At 38.2% G+C, this 15,267-nt stretch overlaps 1 protein-coding gene and 1 long non-coding RNA gene across 2 annotated transcripts in view; one reads left to right on the top strand and one right to left on the bottom strand.

Annotated features, from left to right (window-relative positions):
- Positions 1 to 12,812, top strand: part of LOC145523174 (uncharacterized) — a 52,370-nt gene extending 39,558 nt beyond the window's left edge. Inside the window, exons 3-4 of the long non-coding RNA XR_014066402.1 lie at positions 10,014 to 10,164; positions 11,864 to 12,812. This is a non-coding gene — a long non-coding RNA (uncharacterized LOC145523174). The remainder of the gene's footprint in view (positions 1 to 10,013; positions 10,165 to 11,863) is intronic.
- The window catches only part of AGBL3 (AGBL carboxypeptidase 3), a 101,162-nt gene that overhangs the window by 29,345 nt on the left and 56,550 nt on the right, over positions 1 to 15,267 (bottom strand). The window contains 3 exon segments of the mRNA XM_081532968.1: positions 3,242 to 3,307; positions 5,084 to 5,141; positions 11,661 to 11,750. Coding sequence (XP_081389094.1) covers positions 3,242 to 3,307; positions 5,084 to 5,141; positions 11,661 to 11,750 — 214 coding nt within the window.

Here is a 15,267-nt window from a genome sequence, read left to right as displayed (position 1 = left end):
TCAGCAGTGGCCACAGGACTGGAAAAGGTCAGTTTTCATTCCAATCCCAAAGAAAGGCAATGCCAAAGAATGCTCAAACTACCACACAATTGTACTCATCTCACACGCTAGTAAAGTAATGCTCAAAATTCTCCAAGCCAGGCTTCAGCAATATGTGAACCGTGAACTTCCAGATGTTCAAGCTGGTTTTAGAAAAGGCAGAGGAACCAGAGATCAAATTGCCAATATCCACTGGATCATCGAAAAAGCAAGAGAGTTCCAGAAAAACATCTATTTCTACTTTATTGACTATGCCAAAGCCTTTGACTGTGTGGATCACAATAAACTGTGGAAAATTCTGAAAGAGATGGGAATACCAGACCATCTGACCTGTCTCTTGAGAAACCTGTATGCAGGTCAGGAAGCAACAGTTAGAACTGGACATGGAACAACAGACTGGTTCCAAATAGGAAAAGGAGTACATCAAGGCTGTATATTGTCACCCTGCTTATTTAACTTGTATGCAGAGTACATCATAAGAAACGCTGAGCTGGAAGAAACACAAGCTGGAATTAAGATTTCCAGGAGAAATATCAATAACCTCAGATATGCAGATGACACCACCCTTATGGCAGAAAGTGAAGAAGAACTAAAGAGCCTCTTGATGAAAGTGAAAGAGAAGAGTGAAAAAGTTGGCTTAAAGCTCAACGTTCAGAAAACTAAGATCATGGCATCCGGTCCCATCACTTCATGGCAAATAGATGGGGAAACAGTGGAAACAGTGTCAGACTTTATTTTTTTGGGCTCCAAAATCACTGCTGATGGTGATTGCAGCCATGAAATTCAAAGACGCTTACTCCTTGGAAGGAAGGTTATGGCCAACCTTGATAGCATATTTAAAAGCAGAAACATTACTTTGCCAACAAAGGTCTGTCTAGTCAAGGCTATGGTTTTTCCAGTGGTCATGTATGGATGTGAGAGTTGGACGGTGAAGAAAGCTGAGTGCCGAAGAATTGATGCTTTTGAACTGTGGTATTGGAGAAGACTCTTGAGAGTCCCTCGGACTGCAAGGAGATCCAACCAGTCCCTCCTAAAGGAGATCAATTCTGGGTGTTCATTGGAAGGACTGATGTTGAAGCTGAAACTCCAATATTTTGGCCACCTCATGCAAAGAGCTGACTCATTGGAAAAGACCCTGATGCTGGGAAGGATTGGGGGCAGGAGGAGAAGGGGACGACAGAGGATGAGATGGTTGGATGGCATCACTGACTCGATGGACATGGGTTTGGGTAAACTCCGGGAGTTGGTGATGGACAGAGAGGCCTGGCATGCTGCGATTCATGGGGTCGCAAAGAGTCGGACACGACTGAGTGACTGAACTGAACTTAATTAAGATGAAGATAAAAGGGATTATGAGGTAAAATCAATTGGATTCAGTGGCTCTCTATATATGAGTGGTGGAAGGGAAAGAAGAAAAAAGATAACTTATCAGGTTTCTAATTTGGTAGTTACATGGATAGTACTTGCTACCAAAGATATAGTGAATACAGAAGGAACAGCATGCAGTGTGGGATTAGATGAATTAGAATTTGGCTGTGAGGGACATTGGAGAAGGAAATGGCAACCCACTCCAGTGTTCTTGCCTGGAGAATCTCAGGGACGGGGGAGCCTGGTGGGCTGCCATCTATGGGGTCACACAGAGTCGGACACGACTGAAGTGACTTAGCAGCAGTGAGGGACATTTATGTGAAGATACATAGCAGATAGTTAGATATAAGAGGCTGAAGCTTTGACAAGAGGTCAGATGTATGTATAGATATGTGTGTGTGTGTATAAGGTATATACATGTGTGTGTGGTACAATGTGACATAATCAAGAACGAGTTCATGAAAGGCTGAATCAAAGAAGACTTCGTTTAACAAGAATAAATGTTGGACTCCGTACACGAGACCAAAATACCAGACCAAAACTGAAGTAAGAGAATGGAGGAGACATAGTGGCAGTATCAAAATAAAACTTTATAGGTTTGAGTGTTTGTAAAGCCAGTATGTCAGTATTTTAGGATAATTTTCAAAAGAACATATATAATCTTAGATTGCATTAATGTGAATCTGGTTCTAGAAAGAAGCAAATGAGAAAGATAATTTATTGTATATTGTTAGGCATCCATATCCATGGGTTCCACATCTGCATTCAACCAACTGTGGATCAAAATAGGAAAAAAATTTCAAGAAGTTCTCAAAAGCAAAACCTGAATTTGTTGTGCACTGGTGACTGTTTACATAGCATTTACACTGTATTAGTATTATATTAATCTAGAGATACTGAAGGATATGCATGGGTTATATGCAAATACTGTGCCATTTTCTATAAGGTACTTGAGCATCCTCAGATTTTGGTATCTGTGGGGTTCCTGGAACCAGTTCCCCCTCAGATACCAAGGAATGACTGTCCTAGTTAGATGACATCTGCAATACTGTATTCAGTTTCCTTCAAGCTTGAATAGTGACAGAAAAGAGTAAAATATGATAGTAAAGGGACTTGAATCATATTATGGATGGCTGAAAGAAATGAAAGTTTCAGGTAAATAAATAATAGCTTTAAAAAATATTTATGATCTGTCATGTGGAAGAGGCATTACATTTGTTCTTATTATTTCAAGGAGGATTAGGGAAAATGAGTTGGTCAGAAATGTTTACCTTTAAAGTTTCTTCATTTTTTTTTTTTTTTTGCTCTGTGCTGTTAAAGAGGTGAGTTAAAATTTACAGGGACATGTGCTCTAAACTCAACATAAAAAGAGCATTGCTCTCAAGCAATGGAATGAATTAACTGAGGTTTGGTAAACTGCTTGTCACCAAGTGTTGTCAGTCAAAGGTTGGATGTGCTTGGGTCCTGTCATCTGTAGGAGGTGAGAGTAGGGAACTCTCAAGGCTTCTCTCTGCTTTAAGATTCGGTGAGATGGGAATGAAGATTAGACAATGAGATGAATGGTCTTTTTTTTTTTTTTTGACTTGGTAAAACTACTGGAAATCAAATTGACATATAAGAAAGTTCTACTGTCTTCTATATATTTCTAGAGTTAGAAAAATCAAAATTTGAAGTTCAGACTTTCTAGGAAGGTTAACTGTTCTTTGGCAATCCTATTTGAAGATAATCTTCTAGTTTCTTATGTGTAAATCGTGACCAGATACATATTATTAAATAGCTCACATTCAGATGATAGATGACCACTCATTACTGTCTATAGTCCCATCTTACAAACCTTGATTAGGGAGCTGTCTTCTAAAATAATCAAATATACAGTCATCTGATATAGAAGCCCTTGTATCTAGAAAAGATGGTAAAAGTCCATTAGCAGCAAGAAAACAGCTCATTGACTCTTACATTTCGTATTTTTATCTTTTTATAAATGAAAAATGCTAGTATGCTAGCAAATAATGTGTAAATAGAAGTTTAATGTGTAAATAGTAGTTTAGCTCAATGAAATTAACACAAATAGTTTTCAAATCTTATGGATTTTGTTGCATTTTTGCTGTTGATAGCTAAGGTCTGAAAAATGTTCATACTCTGGGTCAGCAGTTCCTTTCTAGGAATCCATTACAGATAAACAATTATACACAAATAGTGAGTTAAAAAGTCTTCATTGTTTATGGTAGAAAAAAACATGAACAAAATAAAATTTTAACAATGGAAGGTATCTAAATAAATTAAGGTTCACTAATACAATGGAATACTTTGCCACCATTTATTAACATTGAGAGAAGTTAATAATATACTGTGATTTTAAATGAAAACATTTAAATCTTGCAAAAAACTCTGAAGATTAGTCTGTGTGATTAACATGGACTGTACATGGATAGAAAGAATGTCTAAAATAAGTATTCTAAAATGTTATTTTTAAATTTTGACATTAAATTTAACAGAAGAATATATAAAAGTTACATATTAAAGGTGACAGATTTTCTTGGCTTATCACTACGAGAAAGAATTTAAAGTTCAGTGAAGTAACCATCTTAATTATAATAAAATTCCCTCTTGGGTGTGGTTTTTATTTCCATTTCTATTTTTAATTAGCCTACTGCATCACAGTAGGAGATAGTGAGAGACAGCACTGGAGTGCTGCAGTCCATGGGGTTGCAGAGTTGGACACGACTTAGCGACTGAACAGTGGCAACAATTACATCATAAACTGAACAGATTTATGTATATTTATGCTGTGCTGTGCTTAGTTGTTCAGTTGTTTGCAACCACATGGCTGTAGCCCACCAGGCTCCTCTGTCTGTGGGGATTCTCCAGGCAAGAATACTGCAGTGGGTCGCCATGCCCTCCTCCAGGGGATAGTCCCAACCCAGGGATCGAACCCAGGTCTCTGGCATTATAGGTGGATTGTTTACTGTCTGAGCCACCAGGGAAGCATGTACATTTATATATACTTTTAATCATTACCTGAGATCCTTTTTGAAAATAAGTGTGGTATAAATATATAAAAAAATATATATATACACATAAAATTAAAGAATTATTTTAGATGAAATTAAAATGTTTAAGTTACATGAATAGTTTTCAAAGGACCTCAAGTAAAGATAATGAGATAAAAGTTAAGAAAAAAAATACCAGAATATAAATCTCTGAATCTCTAACATTTTTGATATTTGTTTTCTTAGAGATTTATATTTATATCAGACTTAGCAGATTCTCACAGAAGCAAATGAGTAGTCCAAAATTTAATTTCTCTCTTGGCCCATCCTTAATTTATGAAACAAAAGGACCATGATTTTTTTAGACATAAAAATCCCTATATTCTGTTTGGGGATAAACCTTTCAAATGAGGGATATCTCTCAAGTATATGGACCACTCAGTTCAACCCTCAGTGTGCTTCCTGGGCACCCTGTCCAGACTGTAGGCACTGGACCTTTTAACACTGCACTTAACTTGTTTATTTGTTTGTCTCCCCCTATTAAATGATGAGTTCCTAAGGGGTAAGAAATAGTACAATATATTCTTAATATCCCTAGCACAAAGCACAGTGATAACCTCCAAGCTGTAGTACAAAAAATTGTTGAGGAATTAATAGCTTATCAGAGGGTAAAAGCAGAACATTACCTGTCACATCAGAATCTGATTCTTTGTGTTTTTGAACTAAGTATCCTTTATCACAAACCTAATGGAACATAGAACCAGAAGGAAAACAGTACTATATTATAAACGTGAAAATGAAGTATATTTTCTACGATTTATGGTAATTTTCAACATTTCTCATTTTATCCTCACAGATTTAGAATGGACAAAAATAATCTTTTAAGTCAGTACCTTCTAGTTATCTTTCACAATGCTACTTTTCTTCTCCACCAATGACAGAAGAAAATGTTAAATACTGTATTTTGGCATTAAAGGGAGTTTAAATGTTTTTTACTTCATGTAGAACTTACTTATGATGAGAAAGAGACAAAAAGTGTATGCTTTATAATTTCATTTACTTAATAAGAATAAAGATAAAGGAAGAGAAGTACAAAATGAATGAAAATATATAAAATTCTATGAAAAAGTATAAGCAATTACAAAACTGTTTATATAGGAAAGCTGAAAACATAATTTCACATCGCTTGTAAAAAAAAAAAGTTTAGAGTAAGAAAGACCATATGCATGACACTGCCGTCTGTCTTGAAAGGAGACACCTTGCCAGTCTGACCTGGCTGGACCAGAAGAGACACAAAACACGGTAGAAATGTGACTGCTCGTCTTGAGTGGTGTACACAAATCATCATGTGAGTGTGAAAACATTTGCAAAGTCTCTTAGTTGTGTGCAACTCTTTGCGACCCCATGGGCTATACATATACAGTCCATGGAATTCTCCAGGCCAGAATACTGGAGCGGGTAGCCTTTTCCTTCTCCAGGGGATCTTCCAGACCCAGGGATCGAACCCTGGTCTCCCACATTGCAGGCAGATTCTTTACCAGCTGAGCCACCAGGGAAGCTGAAAACATTTTAGATACTTCCAAACTGTTTCAAAATTCTCCAAGCCAGGCTTCAACAGTACTTGAACCATGAACTTTCAGATGTTCAAGCTGGTTTTAGAAAAGGCAGAGGAACCAGAGATCAAATTGCCAACATCCACTGGATCATCGAAAAAGCAAGAGAGTTCCAGAAAAACATCTATTTCTGCTTTATTGACTATGCCAAAGCCTTTGACTGTGTGGATCACAATAAACTGTGGAAAATTCTGAAAGAGATGGGAGTACCAGACCACCTGACCTGTCTCTTGAGAAACCTGTATGCAGGTCAGGAAGCAACAGTTAGAACTGGACATGGAACAACAGAATTGTTCCAAACAGGAAAAGGAGTACATCAAGGCTATATATTGTCACCCGGCTTATTTAACTTATATGCAGAGTACATCATGAGAAACGCGGGGCTGGAAGAAACACCAGCTGGAATCAAGATTGCCGGGAGAAATATCAATAACCTCAGATATGCAGATGACACCACCCTTATGGCAGAAAGTGAAGAAGAACTAAAGATGAAAGCGAAAGAGAGTGAAAAAGTTGGCTTAAATCTCAGTATTTGGAAAACGAAGATCACGGCATCCAGTCCTATCACTTCATGGCAAATCGATGGGGAAAGAGTGGCTGACTTTATTTTTCTGGGCTCCAAAATCACTGCAGATGGTGATTTCAGCCATGAAATTAAAAGATACTTCCTCTTTGGAAGGAAAGTTACGGCCAACCTAGACAGCATATTAAAAAGCAGAGACATTACTTTGCCAACAAAGGTCCGTCTAGTCATGGCTATGGTTTTTCCAGTGGTCATGTATGGATGTGAGAGTTGGAGTATAAACAAAGCTGAGCGCCAAAGAATTGATGCTTTTGAACTGTAGTGTTGGAGAAGACTCTTGAGAGTCCCTTGGACTGCAAAAAGATGCAACCAGTCCATCCTAAAGGAGATCAGACCTGGCTGTTCACTGGAAGGACTGATGTTGAAGCTGAAACTCCAATACTTTGGACACCTGAAGAGCTGTCTCATTTGAGAAGACCCTGATGCTAGGAAAGATTGAGGGCAGGAGGAGAAGGGGACAAGAGAGGATGAGATGGTTGGATGGCATCACCGACTCAGTGGACATGGGTTTGGGTGGACTCCGGGAGTTGGTGATGGACAGGGAGGCCTGGTGTGCTGCAGTTCATGGGGTCACAAAGAGTCAGACACGACTGAACTGAACCGAAAGTCTGCAAGATTAATTACTGAAAGTATCCTGGTAGGGAATAAAGCTTACTAAAATAGTTTAATACTTTTTAAGGGATATATTGATATCTTACAAGCAATCATTTAAGAAACAGTTGAAAAGCATGAGCTTAATTTGACCTCAGGCATTAACCTCGGTTAATAGGTTAATCTTAATTAATCTTTACCAAAGATTATTAAAAAATGAGAAAAAAAATTCAAAAGTTCTTGGAAAAGTAGATTCTGTTAATCCACATTTGGCAGATGGCAGTGTATTTGCTGCTGTATCTGCTGAATGAACTTGTCATGGCTAACCTTAGATTTCCCACTGGATTACACCAGAAATATTTGAGTAGAAATCTAACCTGAGGCTGGTACTCAGGTTGACTTCTGGTCTCTCTGCTTTATGGATTGACCGATGAGATCCAAGGAGGATTTTTTTTTGGATCTCATCAACTTGGGATGTTGTCCTTCATCTGTGTTTGTCAGGCTTATTTCCTAACTAGACAGTTCTTTTGATCTCTGGGTAGGGTACTAATCCTTCCCCCTACCCCTTCCATGCCTGACCACACTCTCTGGGAGGGCAGTGGTTTTGGCAGAAGTCTCTCTGACTCCTTCCCTGACTATACCCAGCTGTTAAATTCCGCTAATTTCTGGCTGGTAGCACTCCGGGAGTTGGTGATGGACAGGGAGGCCTGGCATGCTGCAATTCGTGGGGTCGCAAAGAGTCGGACACGACTGAGCGACTGAACTGAACTATTGCTTTAGCAATGCCTTGGGGGTATAAATTGCTCTACAGGCTAATTCAATCAAATCTGGGTTTCTTTGAAGGGATAATTTGCCAGATCAGGGTTTCAGATTTATACTGACCCTGCCTTAGACTCCTCCTACCTGTTCCCCTGCCCCCAGTTCTGTGAACTAGCCAGCCTACACGTTTGGCCTGTATCTCCAAAGAATCTACCAATCTTCTTCAAATAGCCTTTCTTTATATTTCAATTTTTGAGAATGCTGTTAAGCTTGAATTTCTCCAGGATCTGTTGCAAATTAAGTCTTTTACTTTGGGAAGACATTAGGAGCTGTGTTTTATCTGGTCTGTTGTGTCATCTAACATCTCTGTTGCCTTATTGATTTTCTGTCTAGAAGATCTATCCATTGATGTCAATAAAAGTCTCCTACTATTATTATTGTATTCTTGTAGATCTTTCCCTTTATGTCTGCTAATACTTGTTTTATATATTTAGGTGATCCTGTATTGAGTACATTTATGTTAACAAGTGTAGTATCTTCTACTTGTTTTGTTCCTTTTATCATTATATAATGTCCTTTGTTTTTCCATAAAGCCTTTGTTTTAAAGTCTGTTTTGTCTGATATGAGTATTGCCAGCCCTGCTTTATTGTTTCCATTTGCATGAAATGCCTTTTTCCATCCCCTCACTTTTAATCTGTATTTTTTCTCCTAAAGTGAGTCTCTTGTAGGTGGCATTTTTTATTCAATCTGCCACTCTGTCTTTTGATTATAGAATTTAGTCCACTGACATTTAAAGAAATCATTAATAAAGTGTGTACTAACTGCCATTTTAAACATTTGTTTTCCAGTTTTTGTAGTTATTTGTTCATTTCTTCTTTTTGTTTTCCCTTTCGTGGTTTGACGGCTTTCTTCTGTATTATGCTCGAATTCCTTTCTTTTTGGTTTTTGTGAATCTAGTGTACCTTTTTGATGTGTGGTTACCTTGGGTTTCAAGTGTTAAACCGTAACTATATCTTATGTGTTCTAAATGAATAGTCATATAAGTTCAAACACATTCTAAAAGATCTACATTTTTATATTCCCCTCCTCTACATTTTGTGATTTTGGTCTATTTTACATTTTGATGCTTATCCTTTTACCATTAATTGTAGTTATAGTTGCTTTTACAATTTTTTGGATTGCTTTTAATCTATGTACTAACTTAAGTGATGTTCAATCTTTTTATATATTTGCTTTCCTAATGTTATTTCCCCTTTCCTATAGATACTTGCTTCTTTTCTATCTAGAGAAGATCTCTCAGTATCTCTTTTAGGTTAGGCTTAATATTGCTGTACTCTTTTAGTTTTTGCTTGTCTGAGAAATTCTTTCTCTCTCCATCTATTCTAAATGATAATCTTGCTGGGTGTAGTATCCCAGGTTGCAGGGTTTTCTCTTTCAGGACTTTGACTATATCATGCCACTCCCTTCTGACCTGCACAGCTTTCGCAGAGAAATCAACCTTATAGGGGTTTCCTGACTGTTTTTCTCTTCTTGCCTTGAGAATCCTCTTTAACTTTTGCCATTTTAACTGGGTCTTGGTTTGGGTCTGCTTGTGTTTATCTTCTTTGGGACCCTCTATGTTTCCTGTACCTGGATATATGTTTCCTTCTTTAGATTCTAGGAAATTTTCAGCCATAATTTCTTTAAAAACAGTTTCAATCCTCTTCTCTCTCTATTCTCCTTCTGGTACCAAAATTATGCATAGGCTGGCATTCTTTATGGGGCTTCCCTGGTGGCTAAGACCATAAAGAATCTGCCTGCAATTAAGGAGATGTGGGCTTGATCCCTGGGTCGGGAAGATCCCCTGGAGAAGGGAATGGCTACCCACTCCAATATTCTTGCCTGAAGAATTCCATGGACAGAGGAGCCTGGTGGGCTACAGTCCATGTGATCACAAAGAGTTAGACATGACTGAGCAAGGCACTCTATAATATCCAACAGTTCTTGTATATGGCTTTCATTTCTTTTTCCCCCCATTTGGCTTTCTGTCTGCTCTTCTGATTGGGTGATTTCCATTATTCTCTCTTACAGATCACTTGGGTTCAGTAAGGCTCTGCTACCCTTAACTATGTGCTCTGTCCCAGAGGAGGTGAGTGCTGAAGCAAGTGGGGCCCACGTGGTCACAGCGAACCTGTGCGTCGCCAGTGAAGTCACCTGCAGTTCTGCCCAGAGGCAGCCCGAGGTTGTGTCCCTTCTCCGTTGTGTTTGTCCTAGACTAGTTCTAGGCTGGGGCTGAGAGGTTGGGGTGCTGTAGCTGCAGGAATGGAGGTCCCTGTGCTGCTGCCTGGGGCCCTGGCTGCCTCTGTGGGAGTGCCCCCCAGGGCCTCTCCACCCCTCACCCAGCTCCAAGCTGGGGTGTGAGGTGGGAAGGACCAGAACACTCTCACACGGAAAGGAGCCGCTCTGTATTCCTCCTCAGGGATGTCTGCTAGAGACATGCGGTTCTGGGATGCCACTTGGTGTGCATGCCAACAAAGTCTGTTGGCACAGTACCCGTGCCCCACATGCAGGTGCTAACAGCTTGTGCTCTACTGTACATGCAGCTTCGGTTGTACAATATAAGAGGTCTTTTGCCCGTTTCCTGTCGGTTTTCTGTGAGAACTGTTCCACAGGTGGTTGTATTTTTGACATGTTTGTGAAGAGAGGTGAGCTCCACATCCTTCTACTCTGCCATCTTGCTGCACTTATGCAAAATTTCTAATGGGGGTGTCACACTGAGTGGGGACAGTGGCACTTTCTTTCAGTGGTACCCCACTTTTAGAGCTAAGATGTAGGTGGGAAGAGGGCAGTAGTCTCAGGTCTTCTCTACGTGCTTCTTCCAGTGTGGAACTAACCCTTTATTAGCCAAGATAGGGGCAGTTAGGACTAAAATATTTTCAGTGATGTAGCATCCAAACTAGAGCCTTATTTTCAAGAACAGGGTCTGGATAGAAAGAAGGGAGCCCCCACCTCTTGGCTGCACTTACCTGGAACTTAGCTTTAGCAATAGGTAGCTGGAGACAGAGTAAGAAAGTCTAGTGCCCTGCCCCTACTGGTGTATGATAGCCCTTTTTCTGGTATCTGGGGGAAGAGGGGACCCTGTGTCCTCCACTGCAGAGTATCAGTGAGCTGGGGCGGGGTGAGGGGGCAGAGTCTTCATTCAAATATCAGAGGTTCTGGGGGTTTTTTTGTTGTTATTTTTTGTTTTTACCATATTTTAGATTTTCCTGAGTAGATTTTTCATTTGCTGTATGCCCCTAGGACCATTTCCAGAAACTTTAAAGTTTTTTTTAAAATAATTTTCACCAATTTTTGCTGGTGAAGGGGTTTGCAGAGCTCCTCCTGCTATCATGATGAAAGGCAATCTCAGCACCACCTGTTTTATACTCTTGTATTCCCATTAAGTTTTCCAAGTTTTATCTCTTCTTGCTGTCCTGAATGCATCTTTGTAAGAGAACTTAAATAGTTTTCTGAGTAAAGTAATTATAAGTGAAATTTAAATATAGAACCTTAATAAGACCCACCTCTCACCTGTCAAGATTCTTTTGTATTTTTATAAATAGTAATATGAGCAAAATTTTAATCATTAAGTTTTCCTGGGGGAAAATCATTAAGCTTTCCTGGGTATAAGAGGAAATAACTTGCCATTCTCTTGTTTTTTTCAAACAACCATTAGCAAACATATCAATGAATATTTACCTCTTGCTCTTCTTCTCTGATGTTCTGATGTCTTGCTATGGTAGAGTTTCTTTCCTTCTTTGTTTTTAGTTGTTTTTTCTTGGTTTTTATCTAGGTGAGAGATTCATATTTAATCAATGTATCAAAGATAGTACATAGGCAGATATAAAACTATTTTGAGACTTCTAGGAAGATGAAGTACTTTTTCTCTTCTTTCCACTAAGTACAACTAAAAACCCTGGCCATTATATACAAAGTAAACACAAGAGGCTCTGAAAGGAGAAAAGGAGGAGGCAGATGATGAGGGACTTCAAGAGCAGAAGAGCTGCCTGATGGTGAGTAGTTCTGTGTGTTTTCTTTTTGCCTCAACTATTCCAGCCTTAGAGCTGGAGAAGCCAGAAACCCTGAAGTGCCAGTGAGTGAAGATATAATGCCTGAACACTTCCCAAATTTGATCAAAGACGTGAAGGTAACTATCAAAGAATCTCAGTCAACTTCAAGTAAGATAAAATGCCCACACTAAGTCACATTAACTTTGAAAGCAGTAAGACTGAAGCAAATTGTTACCTGCAAGGGATCCTCAAGATCATTGCCAATTTCTCAGAAACTTTGGAAGCCAGAAGACAATGCAGAATTTAAAGGAGAAACAACAAAAAAACCCCCAGCAGAACTGTCCTTCAAAATTTAGGGAGAAATTAAGACATTTCCAGATAAACAAAAGCTGAGGGAGTTTGTGACCACTTGACATGCCTTAAAAGAAATGCTCAAGGGATTTCTGCAAGGTTAAATGAAAGGGCACTAGGTAGTAACTTGAAGCTGTAGAGAAAAATAAAGGTCTCAATGAAGGTAATAAATACATGGGAAATTATGAAAGTTAGTATTATTGTAATAATAATTTCAAACTGAATTTTCTGTCATCTACATGAAAAAAAGTGTTGGTTGCTCAGCTGTGTCCAACTCTTTGTGACTCCATGGACGGTAGCCCACCAGGCTCTGTCCATGGGCTTCTCCAGGCAAGAATACTGGGGTGGGTTGCCATGCCCTCCTCCAGGGAATCATCCCAATCCAGGGACTGAACCCAGGTATCCTGCATTGCAGGCAGATTTTTTACCGTTTGAGCTAGCTGGGAATCCCTACATGATTAAAGAGAAAAAAAAAATTAAAGAAAAAAAAGCATTTATTAGTCTAAAAGCTAATAGTACTATTACTTTAGCCTATAAAGTGTTAAGTCGCTCAGTTGTGTCTGACCTTTGCAACTCCATGGACTATAGCCCACCAGGCTCCTTTGTCCATGGAATTTTCCAGGCAAGAATACTGCAGTGGGTTGCCATTTCATTCTCCAGGGGATCCCAACTCAGGGATTGAACCTGGGTCTCCCACATTGTGGGCAGATTCTTTATTGTCTGAGCCACCAGGGAAGCCCTGTAACTCCAAACCTTGTTTGTTACATAATTTAGGAGACTAATACACTTAAATAAATATTAGTTTATGTTTTGGGGCACACAATGTATAACTATGTAATTCTGTGACATATACAACTGAAAGCATGGGGGTACAGCTATAAAGGAACAGTTTTTGTATGTTTTGAAGTGAAGTTGGTATAAATTCAAAATAGACTATTATTATTTTAGGATAGTAAATGTAATCCCCATGGTGAAAACAAAGAAATGACTTATAAAATATACACAAAAGGAAATAAGAAAGGAACTGAAACATTTCACCACAAAAAAATCAACTAAGCACAAAAGAAGACAGTAATGCAGGAAAAGGAGTGACAAAAATACTATAAGGCATATAGAAAACAGCACAAGGACAGAAGTAAGTCTTGCTTTATCAGTAATTATTTCCATTGTAAATGGATTAAACTCTCCAATCAAAAGAGAGCCATTGGGAGAATGGATAAAAACACATGATCCAACTATATGCAGTCTTAAAAGACAAAGATCCAAACACACAAACTGGCTGAAAGTGAAAGGAAAGATATATCCTATGCAAACAGTAACCCAAAGAGGCAGAGGTGGCTCTATTAGACAAACAGACTAAATTTTAAAACGTTACTGGAAGCTACTTTTAAAAAGACATTATAGGTTAATAAAAAATTCAATACAGCAAGACTACATAACATTTATAAATATTTACATACCTAATCATCATCAAAATATATGAAGCAAAATAGAACCGAAGGGAGAAACAGACAGTTCTACAATAACAGTAGGAGACTTCAATACCCTGCTTACAATAATATGGAACCAATCAGAAGGTTGTAAGGAAAAAGGATTTAACACAATAAGGCAGCTAAACTTAATAGACATACACAGAACACTGTACTCAACAACATCAGAGTACACATTTCTCCTCAGTTGCATATAGGACATTTTCCAGGAGAGAACATATGTTAGGCCACCAGTTAAGTTTTAATACATTTTAATAGACAGCACACAAAGTCTCTCCCTCTGACTACAATGGGATAAAGTTAGATATAAATAACAGAAGGAAATCTAAAATATTCAAAAACTTGTGGAAATTATACACACACTCTAAAAAAAAATGGATCAAAGAAGTCACAAGGGAAATTAGAAAATACAGAGTTGAATACAAATGAAAACATAACAGAGCAAAATTTATGGGACACAGCATAAGTGACCCTGAGGAGGAAATTTATAATCACATTAAAAAACAAATTCACAGATGGCAGAAGGAAGGAAGTAATAAAGATTAGAGCAGAGATAAATAAATGAAATAGAAAAACTAAAGAAAATGAATCAAAAGGTCAACAAGATTGACAAATCTTTAGCTAAATGGACTAAGGAAAAAAAGACAAATTACTAAAATCAGAAATGAAAGTGAGGATATTAGTATCAATTCTACAGAAATATAAAGGATTATAATCAAGTCTTGTGAACAAGTGTATGCCAACAAATTGGATAACCTAGATGAAATGGATAAATTCCTAGAAACACAGAACTTACCAAGACTATCTCATGAAGAAATAGAAAATATGAATAGGCAAGTAACTGGTTAAGGAGACTGAAATCAGTAATCAAAATTCTCCCAACTAACAATAAAGCCCTGATGGTTTGGTGAATTCTACCAAATTTTTAAAGAACAACTAATGCCGATCTTTCTCAAATGTTTCCAAAAAATTGAAGAGGAAGGAACACTCTATAATTTATAAGGCCAGAGTTACCCTGATACCAAAGCTAAAAAAGACTCTACAAACAAGAAAAGGAAGCTTTGTAGACCAGTATCCCTTATGAACATGCTCATCACTAATCATTAGGGAAATGCAAATCAAAGCCACAGTGAGATGGTATCTCACACCTGTTAGAATGGCCATTATTAACAAACAAACCAGAAAATAACAAGTGCTTGTAAGCATGTAGGTACATTAGAGCCTGCATGCACTGTTGGTGGGAATGTAAAATGGTATAACTGCTGTGAAAAACAGTATGGAGGTTCCTCAAAAAATCAAAACTAGAATCACCATATGATCCAGCAGTTTCCTTTTAGGGTATACACCCAAGAGAATGAAGAGCAGCAGCATCTTGAGAAGATGTGTGATCATATTCACAACAGCTAGAATGTGGAAGCAACCTTAGTGTCCACTGAGAGATGAATTAGCAAAATT

Source organism: Giraffa tippelskirchi, chromosome 10, assembly GCF_054371585.1.
Source record: "Giraffa tippelskirchi isolate mGirTip1 chromosome 10, T2T-mGirTip1v1.2.pri, whole genome shotgun sequence".
In the NCBI taxonomy this organism is placed as follows: domain Eukaryota; kingdom Metazoa; phylum Chordata; class Mammalia; order Artiodactyla; family Giraffidae; genus Giraffa; species Giraffa tippelskirchi.
The sequence above is the reverse complement of the archived record's forward strand: the minus strand, read 5'-3'. Positions and strand labels throughout refer to the sequence as shown.